Below are 22953 nucleotides of genomic sequence, written 5' to 3' on the forward strand. Positions count from 1 at the left end.
TAATGCTTTACCATCAACTATCAGCTAATCATCTCTGCACTGTCTTGGGCTTCTTGTGTAGATACCTTAATTGCAGCACTCATGAGAAGACTAAATACATGAACATCGTTTATGAAAGCTAAATCTGCAACCTCTGGCATGTGCATATTCTAATGTATTAAGGCTTTTATATGCCTTTTAGTTGGTTTAATTGTTAAAGGTCTTTTTTTGTGCAGATCTTGAAAGACGACCACTGTGCGTAGCTCGTGACCCCAACTGTATGTTTGATTCAATAAAGCATCATCATTATCATTCAGAAATGGGGTTTGCTAACAGAAGCAGGGAAAATGTTGTGATAACCAGAAAAGGCAGAGTCATAGTTTCAAATTCTTTATACAAACCGAACATTTGTACAGTTTCTGGGTTTGACATGGGTTTGTGTCCTGATGTCAGACTCTTTTGATCAGTCCTGATCAGACCATATGCAGCGAACCTTCTGACTCAGAATAGGACACACACAAAGCTTATGCTTTCAATAGACAATACAGATGACTGCTGCCAGAAATGTATGGATGGAGATCTATTGTTTATCATAGGCCCCGTTCAGCAAAAGTCATACTGCTAATTCATCAGCTTTGCACATTTGAATAACAACACATCATGGCCCCTGGGGTTCTGTATAAAAAGGCTCATGAATCATGGAGTTGGCAGAGCAAGTTTAACCATCCACTGGGAACAACCTAAACCATCATCATGGGCAAGGTAACAGAATATCTACTTCTGCTCTACTGATAAAGTTTCACAAAAATAAAACTGATTCTGATTTTAACATTATTTTGACTGTAAAATGATTATTTTCAGATCATCTTCTACGAGGAGAGGAATTTCCAGGGTCGCTCCTATGAGTGCATGAGCGACTGCTCTGACATGACCTCCTACCTGGGCAGGTCCCAGTCCTGCAGGGTGGAGAGTGGATGCTTCATGGTCTATGAGCGTCCCAACTTCATGGGCCTGCAGTTCTTCCTGAGGAGGGGCGAGTACCATGACATGCAGCGTCTGATGAGCATGGGCATGATGTTTGACACCATCAGATCCTGCAAACTGATCCCTTACGTAAGACATCTGATCTGCACATCCCTCTGATTTTAGACTAACTACAATGATATATTTCTAAAATGTTTATACTGATGTCTTCTTTGCATCGCATTACAGCACAGAGGCCCCTTCAGGATGAAGATCTACGAGAGGGAGAACTTCCAGGGCCAGATGAACGAGTTGATGGACGACATCGACAGCATCCAGGAGCGCCTCCGTATGAATGAGTGCCTGTCCTGCAACGTGTTGGATGGCCAGTGGCTGCTGTACGAGCAGCCCCACTTCAGAGGCAGGATGATCTACCTGAGGCCCGGCGAGTACAGGAGCTTCTCTAACTTGGGCATTAGCAGCTTGAGGATGCAGAGCATGAGGCGCATCACCGACATGTGCTAGACTCCTGTATTTGACCTAAGTAAATAAAAAGGATGTATCATTCATAACCATGTTTGTTGAGTGAACGCGTCTTTTGTTGGTTTGTTGTTAACTTTAAAAATAAGAGATTAAATCCATCACTACATATCTAAACACTAAAAAGAATTCAAAATATTAGTTTCTCCCAAACTAAATTGCAAGAGCACTGAAAATGACAAAAGTGAGATTTAACCTTGCTACACTGTAAGTCTGCACAGCTCTGAAACTATGCAGAGGCTTGTGCACATTGCCTGATGTGCACCTCTGCAAAACTGCAACTATGTGTCGATGCGACACAAACTGTAAGCACTGATTGGTCTGCTAGATAGCACTGGGTCAAAGATGATCTCTGAGCATATTGTGGATAAATGCCTAATAATGAAAAATCAATCCTTCAGCTCTACTTGCTGACATCTGAAAATACCTGAACTGTGTTTCCTCATCCATGCCTCTCCGATTGGCTGAAGCACCGAAATCCCCTCGACCTCTACCACAGCTGTTTCACCGCATGTCCTTTCCATGACCTCCGATGTCACCTCTCTTTTCCTCATTAGGGTTACTGTGTGTAATCAACAGCTGATTAATATTTACAATCTCCAATTCCAACACAATATGCCCTGTTTCAGTCACCATATCTTCCTGTACACAAGCTGGAAATGAAATCGCACTGCCGACTAGTGTTTAGGAGGAGTCCTGCAAGATGACACAAGTATATACAAGTGTGTAGCGCTCACGATGGCACAGACCACAACGGTAGGGTTGCCACACGGCCCACGGCCCAAGGTCCAAGACATCCTGCTGTGGATGTCTTGAGTTCTCAAAAACCACCAGCGGTCTTCAGACATATTACCAGGGGTTAAGAGGGCCAGAGGATACCACTGAGTTTGACCTTGGCTGCCCCCCGCAGGTCATGGTACAACAAGCCTTGCGATGAATTTTTAGTGCCCTTCATGTCTAAAAATTGCATATTTGAGCTTTCATACCAGGACAGCAGGCCTAATGCTTCTTACTGTGGTGGTTTCCTGCTCTCAAATAAGGATGATTCTTTTGCTACCAAATTATCCATGGTTTTTTTTCTTTTCATTTTTTTCCACATTTTCTTGAGCTATTTTCATTTACAAGTTCTTTGTCCCCATGGGTTCGGCTTATTTCCTCTCTTTCAGTGTACCATAGGTTTTTTATTTCCCTTAAAAATAAAATCATGTTTTTATCCAGACAGGAAATCTGAAAGTCACAGTACAAAATAAAAGCCAAACAAAGAACAGTTTGTTGTTATTGTTCTCTTATCTTGGGTTTCTGTGTGAACCTTAATGCTGTCACATTAACTTGGGCGTCAGTGAAGTTTCAAGTATCATTCCAGTATCAAGTATGATAGGTGTCTGTATCAAAGTAAAAATGTTGGTATTGTGACAACACTAGTAAATAAACAATAGTCTGGAAGAAAAGTCAAGTCCTTCAGTTAAGAGTCTAATCAGATTACTTCTCACTGGGGCTGATCAATAAGAAAATACTTTTGAATTTAGCCCAGAATCACCACATCATCATTATCATCTGTTTTTAAAAGAGACATTTCTGTAAACTGGGGTTATCCAACAGCTGTTTTGAATTTCGTGTCTTGTAACTAAATGACTTTATAATGTCATAATGTTATGACTTTATAAACTTTACATATCTGGGTTTATAATTCCACAATTTAGAACTTTTTAAACCCAAAAATATCAGGTTTCATAAACTTACATGTTTCTTAACTCAGAATTTCTGAGTTTGGTTTCTTGTAAATTGACAACTTTTAAATTTGTCAAAAGAAGAAAAAAAAGCTTTTTTTTCACAGAAATGAACAGATTCTCTTTATCTTTTTAATCTTTTAGAGTGGCCTTGATAAGCTGTCATAAATGAAGCTCAGCAAAAGTTCAAGCAGGAAGACTATCTTTCCTTTTCATTCATTATGCTTTTTCACTCTCACCTGGTGATCAGCTGTCAATGGGCGTCTACTCACGCTATCAATTGTCAAATCAGACTCAGCAAAAAAAAAATCCTGTGTGTCCAATCATCATGTTGCTGTCTCTTTTTAAAACTTGTTCTCCTCCCTCTGCAGTCAGTCGTCTCAGGTGAATGCTGCATCCCTCCGCCACCCCTGTTGCCACCTCACTCTTCAACGGCATCGCAGTCCTCTTGACTTTAAGTCAGTTCAGCTCCTCAGAAAATTCCAGTCCCTCTCCCAGTCACTCACCACCACCAGTGTCAAGACTCCAGGGGTAACCTATCCCGATCTGACGGCCTGTACCCCTTTTTGACTGATGGATTTCACAACGGAGTCTTATGCCAAAGACACTCAATTCATCATAAAATATTATAATAAAATGTTCTTTTTAAATAAAGAATGATCACGCTTCTGTTGTCTCTCCTGATTAAAATGAAGTTTTAATCCTGATCTTAAAGTAAATGCATGTCTAATTTTGATGTCAGAGCAGATGAGGCCCCGAGATCTTTAGTGCACTCTAGGGGTTCCCAGATACCAGGTTGGAAACCACTGTTGTAAACCGAAATAATACATTACCTTTCCTCTCCAAGGCATCTTCTTTTAAGTACTACGTGTATTCTTAAACAGTAAAAGTGTGGACACATCAGACAGGATTTATGACATTTAGCCCAGGTTCAAAACAGATAAATGTTTAAATTATTTAAAAAGATAAAGAGAAAAATAGTCTATTTGAAACTTCAAAATAGTATCAGTAACATATTTCTAGCAGTTATTGAAATGGGGGTGTCTCAGGGTGACCATCACCAATATACAGTAACTCTGTTTATTTGCAGTGAAGTTTGTGTTGGGAAAGCTATAACTGCATTCTATATTGTATATATGACAAGAGCACCTGTTCATCTACACCGCACAAGAGAAAATATAGGCTACTGGATTGCCAGAACCAGCAGAGTCCAGTATTTTGGCTGGATCTCTTTCTGAAGGTGAGTTTCTTATTATTTGTTGCTTATTTTCATTCTTCTTAGCAAATTTAAATTTGCCCAAATATCCCTCTCTGTTTTGTCCTTCCAATGAGTATAGTGAATGTCAGCTGAATATATCTTTTCTTGTGTTAATTTTGTTTAAACTTGTTTTTCTCATTTTCAGAGATGACTTCTCTGTTGTTGGTGTTGAGGAGCTGGATACCAGCAGCACTGAGGACAAAACAATGCAGCAACTTCGGTGCAAGGTATATTTAAAATTTGAATGACCAAACTGTTGCCTTATGAATTATCATCTGTATGCCTCGTGGCTACATCCTGGCCTAAACATAGGGATGCGCAGTTATGTGATGTTACTCCCTAATGACAGGCTGTGTGGTAGGAGAAAATCATTTTTCCTTATCTGTAGTATTGACTGGGAAATCTGAGTGAATTCTGCCAAATACCTGAACTCTTCAGTAAATAAATTTACTTTGAGTGGTCTCATTGATGTGCTACATATGTAGTGTGTCAAAATGTGCTGAAAAGTTTCAAATGTGCTTAAAAAGTTGAGTTGGACATGCCCTCCACATGTGGCATGGATCAAAGAACCTGGGAAAAAGATTCACAATGTAATAAGAATTATGTTCTTTTTGAACTACTTTCACTCACCAGTTGAGTTGGATTAACACTATCATATCCATCGACCAATGCAAAGTAAACACCACCACCAACTACAGAGGAGCTACTACAAACCCAAATCAGCCAAGGACTTATTATGTCATGAACCTTATACCTCTTCTGAATGGTTGCATTTCAGTTGAACATTTTTTTCCCAAACACTTGAAAATAGATATGGCTTGACCACTGCATGGAATCTTGTAATATATGCCCATGGTATATTACAGATGAAAAATGGAAGCATGAATTTTATATTGTTATCTTGTACCTTTCTTTTGTTGGTTGAGATATTCTACACTGAAAACTTTCAGTCTGTCAAATTACATGCAGGGGCAGGACACTGCTTTAAGTAAGGATGATCTAGTCTTTCACATTTAAAGGTTTATTGAGAGTAACTCTTTTGTGATAAATTAGGTTGAACCATTTCAGAATAACCTTTCTAAGTATATAGTAGACTCAGGAAAGACATTGTAATCTAGGAAATATTTAAGAAATTATATACTTTTATATATTTCTTTTATACTTCTAATATGGTTTTCTTTGTTCTTTTACAAGGTCACCTAGCTTCTACAGTAAACGGCATCATGACCTCTGCATATCTTCACGTGAAACCCTGAGACTGCTCACCGTGGCTACTGAGACCTGTGACCAGCTTGGCCCCTGAATGGAGCGGTGGACCTCAAACAACAGTTTGTTACAGCTGTGTGTTCAAAAATGACACTCTGTTGTTAGGATATAGGAGACTTTTCACAATATGTGTCACTCCACCTCAGCTGGGAGTTCTGATTGATTTTTAATTATATTATATATAACATTACAGCTGACTACATTTTTTGTCTGGTTCTCAGGAATGTGATTTATTAATAAAAACTTAAGTTCTTCAAGTCACAATATGGGTTCATTTTTTGGAGAAAATTTAACAAAGTAGCAATTCTGTGGTCACCATGAATATAGTAGAGAGTTGAGTAAAATGTTGGGGTTAGTTAGCAAGTTAGGATAAATTGTGGAACTAGTTGAGTGGATTGAAAAAGTAATCTCTAGTTCAAATTTCCTTTTTAATATTATTTTCCACTCATAAAACTATTGTACAAAAATATCACACAGGAAATTGAGGGATATGCTCTATCATCACTGCTGTGATTATCTAAGACATCACAGCAGTGATGATACTCAGAATGTCATTCCTTTTGTGGAAATAATTTTTCCCACCTTGGGTACAAGACTTAAATATTTGTAAATTCTATATTGATAAAAACTAAACTGAACTATCATTATGGTTGTGCATTATATTGATAATGCTGTTGTGAAAAAAATAAGAGGTGTTTATCTTATAGTGAATTTATTTTGGTGAAGACAAAAACAATGGCTTTTATACAAACCAATAAAGAGCATCATAGGACAGCAACAAAACCAAAATCATATTTACAAATTAAAACTGACTATGTTAACATACTCCAGTCTGCGTGGGATAAAGCCCACATGATGATGTCGCTCCATATCCTTCTTGCCAAGTGAAGGACACCTTCTTGGATGTAAAGGGTGACATGGGGTACCAGGGAAATGCAGTGTTCTGGGTGCTGTCCACAATACTTGTCTACAGGAGTGGGCATTTCCCTGCACCTTATACATACAGACCGTTCAGGTTAGTTAGGGTCATGGCCAGGAGAGGGTGATGTGACAGTGGACATCACATCAAATGTAAAGCTGGGGTCCCTCAACAGACCCCCTAGCATGTCTTCAGTCTGTTGAGGACTCAGCTTGAATTCTGGTCTGCAAGACAGTAGATGAGAGAAAAATACATTTTTAGACAGACATACTATAATACATCATGATATGGAAATGATGCCATGTTTATTTAGAGATACCGCTTCAAATGCAGCCAGATGTGCTTGTATCTCCTGAACACGGTTGAGGTCTTCTTCCCCCTGGGGCTCTCGTCCTGATGGTGATGTCCTCTTCCTTGGCCAACAGCTTCACCACGGCCACGACGTCTTCTGCGGTCACGTCTATCAGTGATAATAAATGAAACAATCGTAAACTAGCAAATGTCATTATCAAAACCATGGCTATAGTAACATTTTAATTTATCTGTGCCGAGCGTAGAAGCTAACATTAGCAAGACCGTGTTAGTGTTAGTTAGCAATTGGTACATTACTAGGCGTAGATTCTGTTAGTTGTTCGGCCCTATGTATAATTTGTTCATGCTGAGACAAAGTGTTTTCTTACCTTTGTTTCGGCCATTGTTTTCATGACTTTCATGTTTCCATGAGCTTTTCCTCTGTCAGTATTCAATTCAGCAGTGTTGCGCGTTCATGAGGAGGTATGTGAGAAGAGGGGCAGAGCTATGGAGCTCAACCAGGGAGAAGAACAGGAGGGGAGGGGGAGTAGAGTTGATTCTACACGATTCTCATTGAAAAAAATCTGCGGAGTAATTATTCCAGAGTGAAAAATGTTTTACTCAAAAGTAGTAAAATTTACTCTTTTTTGAGTGTATTTATTACCAGCCACTGTCAGAGTTGGAGTAAAAACACAGAGTAAATTCTGCTGGAGTAAAACTTTAATCACACCAACTTAAGTCCCAGCTCAGCTGGCATCACTCATGGATGGTCACAGCTGCAGCTTGATAGGTGTCCCAGCTGCAGCTAATCCTTTGCAATCAAGACCTCCTCACCTGGTGATGAAGATCGGTCTATTTAGAGTAAGATACAGTTCTACATTAGCATTACTTAATTGTAAATAGAGGAGAAATTGTACTGTAAGGATTGGAGAACATTTCTACGAGGAATAAAAAACAGCTCTGAAAGGACTAAATATCACTTTATATTGAGAAAAACAACTCTATAATGAGTGTGCTCTGACTTACTCTGTATTGAGTACAATTGCTGTAGAGTTGTTTTTAATTTTGTTCATTGTGGAGTACATAATCATCATTTAGAGTTAAATAAAAACACTTTTTAGAGTGAAAACAACTCTCTAAACATTACTCTGCAAGCAGAGTAAAATTTACTTCAAATAGACTGGAACCAAATGTTATATTTTTCAGAGTAAAATTTTATTCAATTTGAGTACATTTTACTCAGGTAAATTTTCTGTGTACTGAACCTTTAATAAATAAAGACAAACTTTAAACTTAAAAAAATGTGTTATTTAATAACAATAATAATAATAATAATACGTTTTTTTATATAGCACCTTTCAAGAACAGCAAGGTCACAAAGTGCTTTACAAAGAGATAAAAGAAACACAAGCAATTAATGCAAAGCTACAATAAGAGAATATACAGTGCACAAAACAGATTAAGTAAAGGCTAGACCAAAAAAGTAGGTCTTAAGCTGCTTTTTAAAAAAATCAACTGTTTCAGCTATTCTTACACCCCACGGAAGTGAGTTCCAAAGAGTTGGAGCAATGACCTTAAATGCACAGTCACCTTTAGTTTTTAGTCTGGAGTGTGGAACAACCAGCAGACCCTGATCAGAGGACCAAAGAGTCCTGCTGGGATTGTAAGGTTTTAAGAGCTCCAAAATGTAGGCTGGTGCCTGACCATGCAGGGCTTTAAAAGTAAACACGAGAATCTTAAAATGTATTCTGAAGTGTATGGGAAGCCAGTGGAGAGAATACAGAATTGGTGTAATGTGTGACCTTTTTGAAGACTTGGTCAGTAGTCTGGCTGCAGCATTTTGTACTAACTGTAGACGATTTATAGATGTTTTACTAAGACAGGTGAAAAGTGAGTTACAGTAGTCTAAACGGGAGGAAATGAAAGTGTGAATAACCATCTCCATCTGAGCTGTAGAAACAATGTGTCTTTGTTGAGCAATATTTCTGAGTTGGAAAAAACAAGAACGGACCAGATTATTGACATGTTGATCTAGAGATAAGGAGTGGCTAAATGAAACACAGAGATTACGCAGAACAGGTTTTACACTAGTAGACAGGGTACCAAGTTTCTCCAAAATCCCTGGCACTAAACCATCTGGGGCCGAGACAAGGACCTCAGTTTTGTCAGCATTTAGCTGTAGATAATTATCTGACATCCAGTCTTTAATGGCACTCAAACAACTGAGTAAAACTGACACTATAGTGTAATTTTGAGGTGTAAAAGATATATGAAGCTGGATGTCATCTGCATAACAGTGATAGGATACATCTTTAAAACTATTGATTATGTGGCTGAGTGGGAGCAGGTACAAAGAAAATAATATTGGGCCAATGACCAAACCTTGGGGACCTCCACAAAACAAGGGGGAATTTGAAGAGCTGTGGTTGTTAACAGTGACTGAGAATGTTCTCTCTGACAGGTAAGAGGAGAACCAGTCAATGGCTGAGCCAGAAATACCCACCCACTGCTTCAGCCTATCAACTAAAATACCATGATCCACAGTGTCAAAGGCTGCACTGAGATCCAATAACACCAGCACATAACATTTACCTTCATCACTGCTGATCAGGAGGTCATTAAAAACTCTAAGAAGTTAGTCATGAATTGGTTTAACACTGAGGAGTTATGAGATTTAGATTGATTTTACAATGATGATGAACTTTGAAACAATATTTTTGTCACGCAGCAGAGCCAAGTGAAAATTATGAACTGTCCTAAGGGGTGTAAGTGAAATGTAACCTATGTTCATACTCACGCTTGCTTAATTTTGCATTGGTATGTGAACTTTGTGGAGGCAGGGATGGACCTCATGTGCTTGTATGCACCACAAATCAAATAGCAGCCATGAAGAAGGCATGACAAGCTGGATCACTGTCTCCAAGTGATGTTTCATCTCAGGTAGGCTCTCAGCTAACCAGAATCTAGCTATTGGTGGCTTTCTGCGTTTTTATGATCAAATTACTCTGCATGCAGCTTTGTCAGTAAATATGCAGGACGGATGCTAGTCTATTTGATGTTTGTATGGAGAGATGGACACAAGCAAAATGGAGGAAACATGGTGGAGTAGTTATTATTTCGTGCAAGAAGGAGGTTCTGCCAGATCAGAGGAGAGAGATTTGTGCAACTACATGTAAATTATATATAATAAAAATATTAATAAAAAAATATCTATATTTTAAGTATTTGTTTGGGTTTTGACTTTATAAGCCAGAGAAGCTGAGGAGAGACAGGAAATAGAGAGAGTGGGGAAAGATATGCATCAAATATGCATCAGGATAAAGGCTCTAACCTGCAACCTGTATATGTAGTCTTTGTATATGTGGGCATCTGCTCTACAAACTTTGCTAAACCGGCCAGTTATGTTTTTTTAATCATTCAGTTTATGATTAAAAGAGTTACAGTTGTGAAATATTTGACATTGCAGATCTAGCTATTGTTTTTTGCATGCATGGACATTTTTAACACATAGGTTACATCCAGGCAGTGTTTACCATGGGTATTTCAAGTAAGCAGTACTGATAGATAACTTATACAGTTTACAAATTTACTTATACAAATGAATGCATTGTATGTAAGATTAAATAACTGTTTTTGTGGAAAATTTTATGGTTGAAATAACAACAGATTATTTGAACAGATTATTTGCAACTTTTTGTTACAGATCTAGAGCATGGCATGGCATGGCTCGATCCCCTTGAACTGGATTGGGATGCCTTTGAAGCTTGCCACCCTCTGTCATGAAGAAATGGCAAGAATCCAGCTGTCATCATAAGATATTTTAACCAGATCACAAAACTGCACTACTAAAACAAGGCCGAAAGCTGAAAGGATCCAACGTTTCTATCTACGAGCACCTGAAGAAAAACAATGCAGGCAAAGAAAAAAGCATGCTTCCTGAAAAAACTAAAAAAAACAGGACACCTGGACTTCAAACTGCAAATATTTATCAAATTTAATGAAACATCAGAAGAGGCCAAAGTGCTGATGGTAAGAAGCATCACAGAACTTGACAGATACCAATAATCAACATGAGCTGGACTATGAGGTAAAAAACACACAACCATGACACACACTGAAAGAAATCACTCAACTTTACAACTTTACAAACATTAAGGAAAACTTGAATTAATTTACACAACCATTTCACATCATTGCAATAGCTGAAACATGGATGAAGGGGGGGACTTTGAAGTGGAGGGGTACAAATTTATACACATAGATTGACAAAACGAAGGTGGAGGAGGAGTAGCGATCTATGTGGATGAAAAATTCAGCTTCAAGCTTCAACTGTGACTCACACTGTGTTTGAATGTTTATCATTGGAAATTTGTGAAGAAAAAAATAAAAATGTGATAACTGCATTTACAGGGCACCAGGTCCCAGTATTGAACTGTTTAAGGATAGGATGGAGGAAATGTACACCCCAAAAAATCAATCCGGAGAGACTTCATTATTGACCTGCTTAATCAAAATAATAAAAAAATGACTGATGAATTTATTAATAAAATACACAGTTTGAACTTGTACCCCAAAATCACCAGACCCACCAGAACAATCTGATTTGGAACAAAAACATAACTGAACCAGTGATATATGGAGATGTGAAGTAATTTAGCTGATAGAAATCTTAGCTTGATGCTTATCAAAGCACTAGATTAGAGAAAAATTATAGAGACAGCTGTTAAAGCAAAAGCTCTACTGACTGATGAAACTAACATGACCACTGTGAAAAAGGTGATTGAGGGAATATTAAAACTATTAACATACATCTGTTACTTGTGATTCAAGCCGGTACGTTTCCTGACAAAATGAAAATAGCTTAAGTCATACCACTTTACAAATCTGGGAACAAACACCACTTCACAAACTACAGACCTGTTTCATTACTACCACAATTTTCAAAAGTGTTAGAAAAACCCTTTAATAACTGACCAGACAAATTTATAGATACACACAGCCTGCTAAGTGAAAGTCAATATGCATTCAGGACACAAAGATCTCGCACAGTTTCTGTTCTGGCTGCAGATGCTTTGATTAATTCACAAATATGACTGATTCTGGTGAATAGCTGCTTAAATTGTTATCGTATGCCTTTGATGCATATGGACTACATATCTTGTGTTATGTTATCTGTGTATGACTGTTTTTGTCTGTCTGGAACTCTGTTCACTGCTACTGTCTTGGCCAGGACACTCTTGAAAAAGAGATTTTTAATTTCAGTGAGGTTTTCTCCCACTTATATAAGGGTTAAAATAAACTGGAACAAAATGGTATAAGGGGGTGGGAGTTAGAATGGGTGGGGAGTTACTTACCAAGCAGGAAACAGTTTGTGAAGCTGGGTGATTATCATTCAGCATGTTTGAACATACGTGTGGTGTCCCCCAGAGGTCAGTGTTGGGCCCTAAATTGTAATCTTTATATCAATGACCTTTGCAAAGTATCAAGATCACAAAAGATGGTGCTTTTTGCTGATGACACATATTTTTTTACTGGCAGGGATTTTCAGCTTTTTAATTCAAGAAATCGCCACAGAGATGGGAAAATTCAAACTGGTTTGACAGAAATAAATTATTATTAAACTTGGAAAAAACCCCAAAGCAATACTCTGGAAACTGCAGAATGAACACACAAGTTCATATTCAGTTGGATGGGGTGAATGTCAAAGGAGTTAATCTAATCATTGCATTATTGAATAAGGCTACACCAGTTTAAAATGACACATTGCTCCACTTCTCAACTGTTCATTAGTTTTACCATATATAAATTACTGTGTGGAGATTTGGGGCAATAGTACAACACAGCCATTATTTATCCTGCCAAAGATAGCAATATGGATCATACCCAGGGCTGGTTATTGGGATCATACAATCTCACTAGTCTTGCACTTAATATTACTCAGATTTACAGATCTTGTGGAATTGCATGCAGCTCAAGTACTATTCAAAGCAAAAAAAAGTATTCAAAAATGTTCACTGAAAGGGAAGGGGGTTATAATTTAAGGGGAAGCTTTAGTTTTAAAATGATGAGGGTACCCACAACTAGAAAACATTGTTGTATTTCTGTCTATGGAGTCAAAGTATGGAACAGTTTGAATGTGGAGCTAAAAGAACATCCAAACATAAACGGTCCAAAAAGGGGCAAAAGAACATAATTTTTACAAGGCACATGAATGAGGAGGGTGTTTGAATACCTTTCTCTTTCTTTTTTATTTCTGTTTTTCTTTTTCTTTTTTTAAAACCTCTAATGGTTAATGTAAAGTACAGTATACCATGATGCATTCAAGAATTAATCATAGTGTTCTAGTAACTGTAAATAACTGTACATTTTGAGTGATATCCTTTTTCATATTGGAAAACATCAGGATTCTGTAGTTGAAGAGCAGAGATTATTTTTGTTAAACATTAGTATGTCATTAATGAACTTCATACTTTTGAGTAAGGTTTACACATAACAGCTAATTGTGATAAATAACCTGTTGTGTTTTTCAGTCCTCTAATAGACCTGTGATTTTCACTGAGGTGCTTGGTGCTTATGTGTTTACAGTTCTGAGAGATTGGAAGCACCTTTAGCATTAGCTCATTAAGTCCACTGTTCAGCATCAGCTCTGTGGATAGGTAGCTCCATGGGAGGAACAGTAGCCTGTTTAGCATGCAGATGTATTACAGCTGGTTACTCGCTGTTGTCATTGTTTGTAGTGGACATGCGTTCTCTCACAGCTGAAGCTCTCACTGTAGTAAACTGAATGGTTGACTGGCGCCAGCTGATAGCTGTCCACTTCACTGTTGACACTGCGCCTGCCTCCCTCACTCCCACTGCCATCTGGTGGAAGATCTACATATAGCTTTTTAATTCTCCCATCTTGCTTAATACTCTACTTCGGTCACTTGAATCAGAGCAAATTCTTTACACTGGGAAGCGAGTGTCATCAGTTATTCAAACACCAGTTAAACTGTGACACCTGTTTTATACACCAGATAGAATAAATAATCTAAAAGGTGACATGAATTGAAATTTCTGTCTCTGTTTTTTTTTTTTTTTTAACTTCTGAGACCAAACATTATAACATGGAATCAAACGTAATCTTGATATGTTTCTTTGATAATGTAAAAATTGATCTATTGAGAAAAAAAGAACTTTATATATTTTATAAATGACCCATTTGGGCCCAACTGCATTACCTCTGGTGCCCACCAGGGGGGCCCAGCTCTCACATTGGGAAACACTGTTTTAGTCCTTGCGTTCAGTCAAAACAATTTAGTTAGCCAAATTATAAATTAATTGTAAAAAAAAATCTAAAATTAATGCATTTTCAATACTTTGTTTTAAAATATATTGTTGAAAATCCTGACATATGATGAATGCTTTCTTATCTAATCTCTACTTGTGCTTTGATAGATTATATACACAGGGGAGAAATATGACATTATGAGGGATATTTTATCACATTGTTAGTAGGGCTGTCAAGATGAATTCTTTTAATAAAGGTGTTTTTAGGGTTCAGAATAAGTGCACTAAATTTTTTAGTCTCATGATTTGTTGTTTTTTTTTTTTTTAACACAAGTTGGGTAATCTATGTCAGTGTCTCCTACATTCACAGCTCCTTAATGTCTCATTTAAGTTTAAAAAAATAGTCCAAAGTAATCCGAACCATGTAATCAAGGTTTTACGTCTTGACCAGGAAGCAGGAAGTTAGTACCCTTAATTTAAGAAAGACAATCCAAAATGTCACAAAACAATTTGGAATGCAAAATAGTGGAATTTTACAGCACAGTATGATTAAACCAATGAAAATTTCTGATCTTTTGTCAGCCATAGTTTTTAGTCTTAATCTAGTTGACTAAATAAAACTTCATTGATTACAAAAATTGATAAATAAATCAAACCTTTTTACATGGGTGGTTCAGGAAATAACTGTGGATTCAACAGTGTGTTCTTTTCAGATAATCTCAGTGGACTGGCTGCAAGAAAGAAAACAATGCTGCTCTTTCTTCTGTTGCACAATGTATTGCTTATTGTTGGGTAGTGCTCTTCTCTCTAAGAATACTGGTAATGTGATGGAAATCCATTGTTTTGGAAATCCCCCTTTTTGAAAGGACAACATGACTTTCAACAGAAAAACAGACTTGTTTGATGGAATTAGGACCAAATCCTCACTTAACTGTTAACAAAATTAATCTCTAAATTGTGTTTTTTTTTTTTTTTATTTGGAATGCAACACAATGTGTTAGAGATGCAGCGTACTGGATTTTTACTGGTATCTAATATGCCAGTATTTACAAGATCATCTTAGTGGTTAATGATATTTAAATGCAGTTTGGATGTAGGGCTGGGCAATGAATTGATTTAATTGATAAATCGGGTTTTTAGCAAATTGAGAAGAGAAAAAATGTAAAATTTAGATTTTCTCTTAAATTTCACTGCAATAGAACCAAAAGTTAAAGCTACTGTCAGAAACTTGAACAGAAAGTTTAATATTAGTTCTGGCAACCCAGTCAACAAAATGTAACATCTTTTACTTCCATGCTGCTCATATGTCACATGTGTTCTGAAACTCAAGAAATACATCACTTTCTCTATTGATAGTAAATTTAAAAGCATTTTTGGTTTGCATGGAAAAATTTTCATCAGACACTGAATCTGTGGCAGAGATGACAGGCAAACAAGTTCAATTTGTATTCTTCTGATGGTCGTGTTTTAGCATTACTTTTAGTCTTTAGCAGATAAAAACTTTCAGAGCCTGAGTATTCATCTAAATAACTCCCTGAAGTGCAATTTTTAGACAAGTTTTCAGCTTTCACTTTAACTCTTGTTGGCAGCAATGTTCATATCTGCCTATACCAGTAATTAACCTTTTAATGCTAATATCTGCTGACACTGATATCATACCAATTATATTGTGCATCCCAAGTTTACGTTCAAAATAGGATGAAAAATCCATTGCCAAGAAACTTTTTTGTTTCTTAGAATAAATAGCTAAAAAAGTTTGCTTTGTTTGCTTCTATTTAATACTGCATTTAACTCCCACGACTGTCTGGTTATTGTCCCAAGAATGGCAAGCATAGTAAGGCTAACAGTCTTGTACAGACTCAGTCAATAAATTGTTTGTACTGTGAAGTGGTACTACTTTATTTTTAGCCATCTGACTTTAAAGGTTTATTTTTAACAATGATATGAGCATTGTGACACTTGCATTTTATCTTTTAGAGTAGGAACATACCAAAATGTTTTTTTTTTACTTTAAAATTTAAGTTATTTCCAAACTAGTAAAGTACTGTGTAGCAGCACCTGTTGTTCCATTCATTACATCTATCTTACAAATGAGGGTTTGGGAGTCTGGCGTAGCATTAGAACGCACTCTTATTTTTTTAAGATTTATTTTTGGGCTTTTTTGTGCCTTCATTAGATAGAGGAGGACAGTGGATAGAGCCAGAAACAGCGTCAAGAGTGGGGGTGAGACATGCGGCAAAGGGCCCCAGGCCGGATTCAAACCCGGGCCGCCCGCGTACATGGAGAGCACCTTTAACCACTAGGTCACCTGCTCCCCAAACGCACTCTTAGTTAATGGTAGTTGAAGATAATGGCTGTACACGTTAAGGATGCAACAATATAGTTATGCCATAATTCTGTACGTACCTTGTTTTTTGTTTGCAGTTTTTGGTTTGACTCTGATGGTCTGGTTTGAGTCATCTCAGGGTTTTTGTTTCTGTTTTTTGGCATTCTAAATTAGTTCTACAGGAACAGCAAAGGCTAAGGAGAAAAGTTCAGTTCAATGGTTTAGAAGTTTCAAGTCTGTATTCTAGCTTCACACTATCAAGTCTTTTGTTGAAGGTGCAGCTGGTGTGCCATATATACTTTCACTACAGTGATCTGAGTATAAATAGGTATTTATCTGTATTTGTCATATCAACGTTAAGCAAGGCTTTGGAAATTTGGATGGAATGTTTAGAGATAAATACGTAATACTGGCATCTGTGTAAATTTAATCCAAACAGTCAGTGCGCCAAAAAGTCATCATTTCCTCCTTCTTCACCCAAAGAATATTTAGTCCGTCCAATCTTCATTCTTCATTCCCCCTATCTTAAGACATCTGTTGATGTGTTAAAGTCCCTCAATAAGAAGTAACAGAGAACCTCATGTAAAAGAGAATCACTATCTTTTATTAAGGTATTGCTCATACACTGGTGTTCTAGTGACAGGAATCCATGATACGCTTCAGGCTCATGATCCTTGAGAGGTTAATGCCCTGGTCCCTGAGGTTCCTGTACTCTCCAGGTCTCAGGTACCCCATCCGGCCTCTGAAGTGGGGCTGCTCATACAGCAGCCAATGGCCATCCATCACATTGCAGGACTGACAGTCGGACATACGGTAACGATCCTGCATGTTTTCACAGTCGTCCATCAGCTCATGCATCTGACCACCAAAGTTCTCCCTCTCGTAGATCCTCATTCTGAACTGACCTCTGTGCTGTTGATTCAAATAAGTTAACATGCACCATTAAAATTAATCTTCATTGGAATTAGAATGTTTTCAGCTAGCATAGAAGAAAATTAAACACAAAATAGAGGAGAAAGATACTGTACCATGGGGATCATGCGGCAGGACTTGATACAATCACTCATTCCCATACGCTGATAGTCAGAGTACTCTCCTCTGCGGACGAAGAACTGGTTTCCAGTGAAGTTAGTTCGGTCATAGACCATGAAGCAGCCGCTCTCCACCCTGCAGGAGTGACACCGGCTCAGGAAGGAGGACGTATCAGCACAGTCACTGCTTGTCTCATAGGAACGACCCTGGAAGTTCCTGTCCTCATAGAAGATAATCTGAAATTTGGAAACAAACCCATTATGACCACATGATGTTTTTTTTTGTGTGTGTCTTTTACTCAGATTGAAAATGTCAGAAATGTTGAACTAGATTTGTACACACCTTTCCCATGGTCATGGCTACAGTTTTTACTGTTTTGGCTCTAGAAAGACTGCACAGTGTTCTCGATGGGCCCATGTTGCTTTTATACCTGACCTCACAGCCATAGGATACATGACCCCATTGTTGAAACTCCTGACAGAGCAACATGGGGCAGAGGCCCCCGTGTACGTTTCAATTCAAAGTGACCCTCAACACACGGTGATTTGCGGTGGTTGCATTTGTGAGAAGAGGCCCCACTTTGTATTGTCTCTGCTAGTGAACAACAGAGAATGTGTTTCCAACAAACCCATTTTCTTTGAATGGCTAATTAAGCTTATTACCTAATTACCTAATTTTAACATTTATAATATAAAGGAACCCATAAAACTTTATAGAGGAAAAATGACAACTGTATATAATTAAAAAGCTCACTTAAACTGGGTTCATAAAAACACAGGATTTATGATGCAACAACAAATTATACTTGCTGAAACAGCATAAAAATGGTAAATTATTAAATATGGACATTTCAAAATCTGAATTATGTTTTCAGTTATATTAGAAACATTCTTTTTAATTTCTTTGTAAAAACAAAATTAGATACAGTTGCAAACACCAGGAAATATGCTCCTTTCTCTTTTCTCTTTTTAGATATTTAAAAAAAAAACACCTGTAACTTTTTGAGACAGAGTTGTTGCTACTGACAAAGAATTTCAAGGATTTACCAGTGCGCCAGACAAAACGATTCTCTGTGAATATTAAAAATACAAGAAACAGTCCTAATGGACAGTCAGACTTCAGGACAGCTAGATCCATCTCCATGGCAACTTATTTTAATCTATTCAACCAGGGAAAAACTGACTCACCCTGGAAATATACATTCATTTATAGACTTTGACATAATTATTAAAAAAGATGGAGAGGTATGTTGAAAGAGGGGTAGGCCTGGACAGGCTGAAAAAATACATCAGATGGGTCACCATAGGTCAAGGTGCACAACCTGTGGTGACCCGCAACTCAGCTGAACTCAACTTTGTTTATATAGCTCTTTACATACAAGCATACAGCCCAAAGTACTTCACAAAGAACAGACAGGAAATAATATGTAAACTGACAACAATAGATAAAATCTAATCTCTGTCTTATTTTATTAAGTAACAAAATAATAAAAATATAAACAGAATATAGAAATGAATTAAAAAAATTAAAAGAAATAAATTAAAGAAAAGCAGAATAAAACAAAACATTTTAAAAGGATAGACATAAAAATGTTTAACATACAAATCAAAATGTATGAAATGTTCTTCTTAAATCAACTTTGTAAATCTTCCGTCCCTCTGTTACCTTTAAATCATTTCCCTTTTTTCCACAACAGATAAAGCACAAACACATGCAAACCAAACACACACATTCATATAGACAAAGCGCTTCAACACCTTCAGCTCAAAACATAACAATATGTTTTCAGGTCCTGCTAGTCTGTCATTTTAGGTTTCTGCTGTCTGAATTGTATTGTTGTGCTTTCCACAGTGTATTAACTACGTCTTATCTATTACTTGTCTGGTATTGCTTTGCACCGCATGATTGAAAAAAAATCTGAAAGTTGGATTTAGATGTAATGTAAAAACAGACATGAATTAAAAGTCAGAATAAAAAGATGCATCTTCAGTTACTTTTAAAAAAGAGCCCCTAAGATCTTTGAGTGAAACATTTTTACTCAGAGTTCTTAAGGAGTTTAGAAATGAGTGAAACCAGATACAAAAACATTTCACACTTTATACCGTGATGTGATTATACTGTTTTTGCCTTATTATTATGAAATCTAGAGTATTATGTTAAAAATCAAATTACAAGTCAAGTTAGATTTATTTTTAAAGCACAACAATTATGCCTACTGCAATAAAGGGGTCATACACATAATCATGTTTATCCTAACTCTATTTTTAAAGTTAAATGTATTGAAAGTTATTCAAATGATTACATTTAAAGTTATATATAAAGCTAGTAATAATATAATGCCAGCTAAGATTCAGAAGTTTGTTATAATCAGTCAAGAGGGGGACCTTAGGGGGGGACCTGCAATTCTAACAAGTCTTTAAAGCCTCTAAATCAACCAACCAATCAGTCAATCTTTGTTTGTATTGCACCAATTCATAAACAAAGTTATTTCAAGACACTTTACAAAGTGGACAGGTCGAAACAATACTCTCTGAACTTGAACAACAAATAAATAAATGACATAAAAACCTACTCTTACCCTCATGATTATAATCCTTACAAAGTCTTAAAATATCTTTATCTGGACTTTTCAATATTGAGGCCATAAAAAGTCCTATAGAAACCTTAATTCTATCAGTGAGAGGTCTTATATTTTGGAAGGCATATCAACTAAGATGCATCTTATCCAGGCTCTGTTTTCTAGCTAAATTTTTTTCCACTTAAGCCATTCTTTTTACACATTTGTCCACATTACAGTTAATGGCATTTACAGCAGGGCTGTCCATATATAACCTTCACCTGTGTGAATATCTCTGCCCTCTCAGTGTGAGCAGGGTTGGAGAGAAGCCTTCAATGTTAGAAATATTAGCAAAATAAGTTTTAAAAAATGAAGTAAGAAATGTCGTTAACCAGTCAGACTTATTGCTATTAAAGGCTGCCCTTTAGAACAGCGAAAAAACAACAGCAGCAACGCGACGGCTGAACAGTAAGGATTTAAAGTTCTCTGTTCACATATACTCTCTTCCTCATGTCAGCATCTCTGTCCGTCTCTTAACCAGTGCGGCTTGATATCCAATAAACAGATATTTAGCACTGTGGCTTCTTGTTATATTTTAGAGAAAACAGCGGCCTCATGTTGACAAACCAGCATTTTAGCATAATAGCTAAACTGGGACGTGTCACTGTGTGCATTATGGACAAATTAATAAACACAGTGTATTAATATTTAAACTGCAAAAGCTTGACAGATCTGAAAATCTTTAAAATCAGTCATTTATGCAGGAAAAAAGACAGGTAGAGCTAGCATGCTACAGTCAGAGTTTCAAAGGTTTTTAAACTTGAAAGTGTATTAAAAAATCACTGTAAAAGTCATCTTTAGCAAAATTAACAAGCTAATCCCCTTATTTGTGTAAAATCTGTGGAAAATAGTTTTTAATGTTTGACTTAATCTGAAGTTAGCTTTAGAAAGTATTTATTTTTACATGTCAAAGCAGTTACCAGGCTTTTCTAAAGTTTTACGAGTCTTCCCCTCTTGCAAAGCTTAAAAAGAAAGTTTTATTTTTGAAAGTTTTATTTATGAAATGTTGAACCCTTCTGGCTTTCCTTTGCATCTTTCTTAAAGAGCTGATGTGCATGTAGTACTTGAAAAGCCCCTTTGAAAAGTTCTTTTTATCATAAAAACTAGCAATTGTACAACACTGTAACAATGTAATCGTGTCAGCAACACAAAACAAGATATCCACCTTAAAAAACTTAGAAAAAGTACGCCAGTACTACTGTGTTCATTCTTATAATACCTTTCACTAAGAATTTACAAAAGCAACATGAAGGTTCCTCCCAAAAATGTTTAATATCATGAAAAGGTTCAGTTTTTCCCCTAATTCAGTTCAAAAAGTGAAGAGCTCTCAGATTCTTGATTTATTACTCACAAAGTGAAAAAATAGTTCAAGACTTATTTTTATTTTTTGAAGATTACAGCTCACCAAAATCAAAACTCACTGTTTCCATATACAAATATCACAAAACACTAGTTTAAAAAAAAAATCAATACAAAAACAACCATCTGGAAAATTGCAATTTTTTTTCACTCAGTAATTGGTCAGGGCTGAGGGCTCTTTTTGTGTGAATTACTGCAACATTGTGGTGTGTCATGGAGCCAATCAGTCTGTAGCCCTGCTGGGATTTTCTGAAGCCTATAGCAGCCTTCAGCTTGTCTGTATTGTTGAATCTGATGTGTCACATCTTCCTCTTGGGATTTCCCCAGAGATTCTCTATGTAGTTCAGATCAGGCCAGATGTTGAACCAACCAAGCACAGTAACAAACATCATCGAGGATTATCTTGTCAGTTGTGATGACTAGTTGGTTACCACCACCCATCAGTGCTTTCAAAAAATATTCACCCCCATGGATGTTTTACCCTTTTACTGATTTTATAAGTAAATCAGAGCCAATAATTTGGCTTTCTATTTTTACAAAAACAAACAAAAAAACTTTTAAATGTCAAAGTGAAAACAGATTTCTGCAAAGGAATGTCAATTAAAAATATGGAAGCTAAAATAAGTGGCTGCATAAATAACACCCCACACCTCCCCTTTAAAGTGACTGACCTGCTAATTGTCTCACAATTAGTGACATTGGGATCACCTAACTGCAGTGAATGTGGCTCAAGTGATTGTAATACAAGGACACCTGTGTCTGTAAGGTCCAGTCACTGGTTAATCATTCCTGGCTACCATTACACCATCGAGCAGAAAGAACACACAAGCAACTCAGAGGAAAGGTTACTGAAAAGTATAAGAAAGGGGATGGAGACAACAACACTTCCAAGACACTGAACATCCCCTGGAGTTCAGTTAAATCCATTAGAAATGAAAAGAATATGGCCCATGAGTAGATCTGCCTAGATCAGACCCTCGTCACAAACTCAGTGAGTGTGCAAGAAGGAGACTAGTGAGAGGGACCACCAAGACACCTATGACTACTCTGAGGGAGTTACAAGCCTCAGCAGCTGAGGTAGGAGAGATTCTGCATTAGGGCTGCAGTAATCGATTCTTTTGTAATCGAATGCTCTATCAATTCTTCGCCGATTAATCGAGTACTCTAATGAGAAATACTGTATTTTTTTCATCAGTCACTTTTGCTTTTTTCAAGAGAAATAGCAGTAGACAAATGAGAAAAGATGTCTCACTTAAATGATCTTCCTGTGTACTAAAAATTAATATTAACAGGCCCTCTAAAGAAAATATATTTTACAAAATTCAATAAAGTTCTGATGCCACTTTACAGTTATTAAAGTTAAAAGGAAAGGAAGTTAAATAGTTAAATAATATTGTACCACAACTG

General features: G+C 36.9%; 2 protein-coding genes across 2 annotated transcripts; one reads left to right on the top strand and one right to left on the bottom strand.

Annotated features, from left to right (window-relative positions):
- The first annotated feature begins 732 nt into the window (after positions 1-732).
- On the top strand, positions 733-1467 carry crygm1 (crystallin, gamma M1). The gene is made up of 3 exons (XM_041807352.1): positions 733-741; positions 841-1092; positions 1192-1467. Exons 1-3 carry the CDS (start codon positions 733-735, stop codon positions 1465-1467), a joined length of 537 nt encoding a protein of 178 aa, XP_041663286.1.
- A 15704-nt stretch (positions 1468-17171) lies between these two features.
- On the bottom strand, positions 17172-17951 carry LOC121522551 (gamma-crystallin M3-like). Its single transcript, XM_041807084.1, has 3 exons — positions 17913-17951; positions 17567-17806; positions 17172-17450 (listed from the first exon to the last, which is right to left on the bottom strand). The coding sequence occupies exons 1-3, from the start codon at positions 17925-17927 to the stop codon at positions 17172-17174; spliced, it is 534 nt and encodes a 177-aa protein (XP_041663018.1). The 5' UTR covers positions 17928-17951.
- Positions 17952-22953: the final 5002 nt, after the last annotated feature.

The sequence above is a fragment of the Cheilinus undulatus genome, linkage group 15 (assembly GCF_018320785.1).
Source record: "Cheilinus undulatus linkage group 15, ASM1832078v1, whole genome shotgun sequence".
Classification (NCBI taxonomy): Eukaryota; Metazoa; Chordata; class Actinopteri; order Labriformes; family Labridae; genus Cheilinus; species Cheilinus undulatus.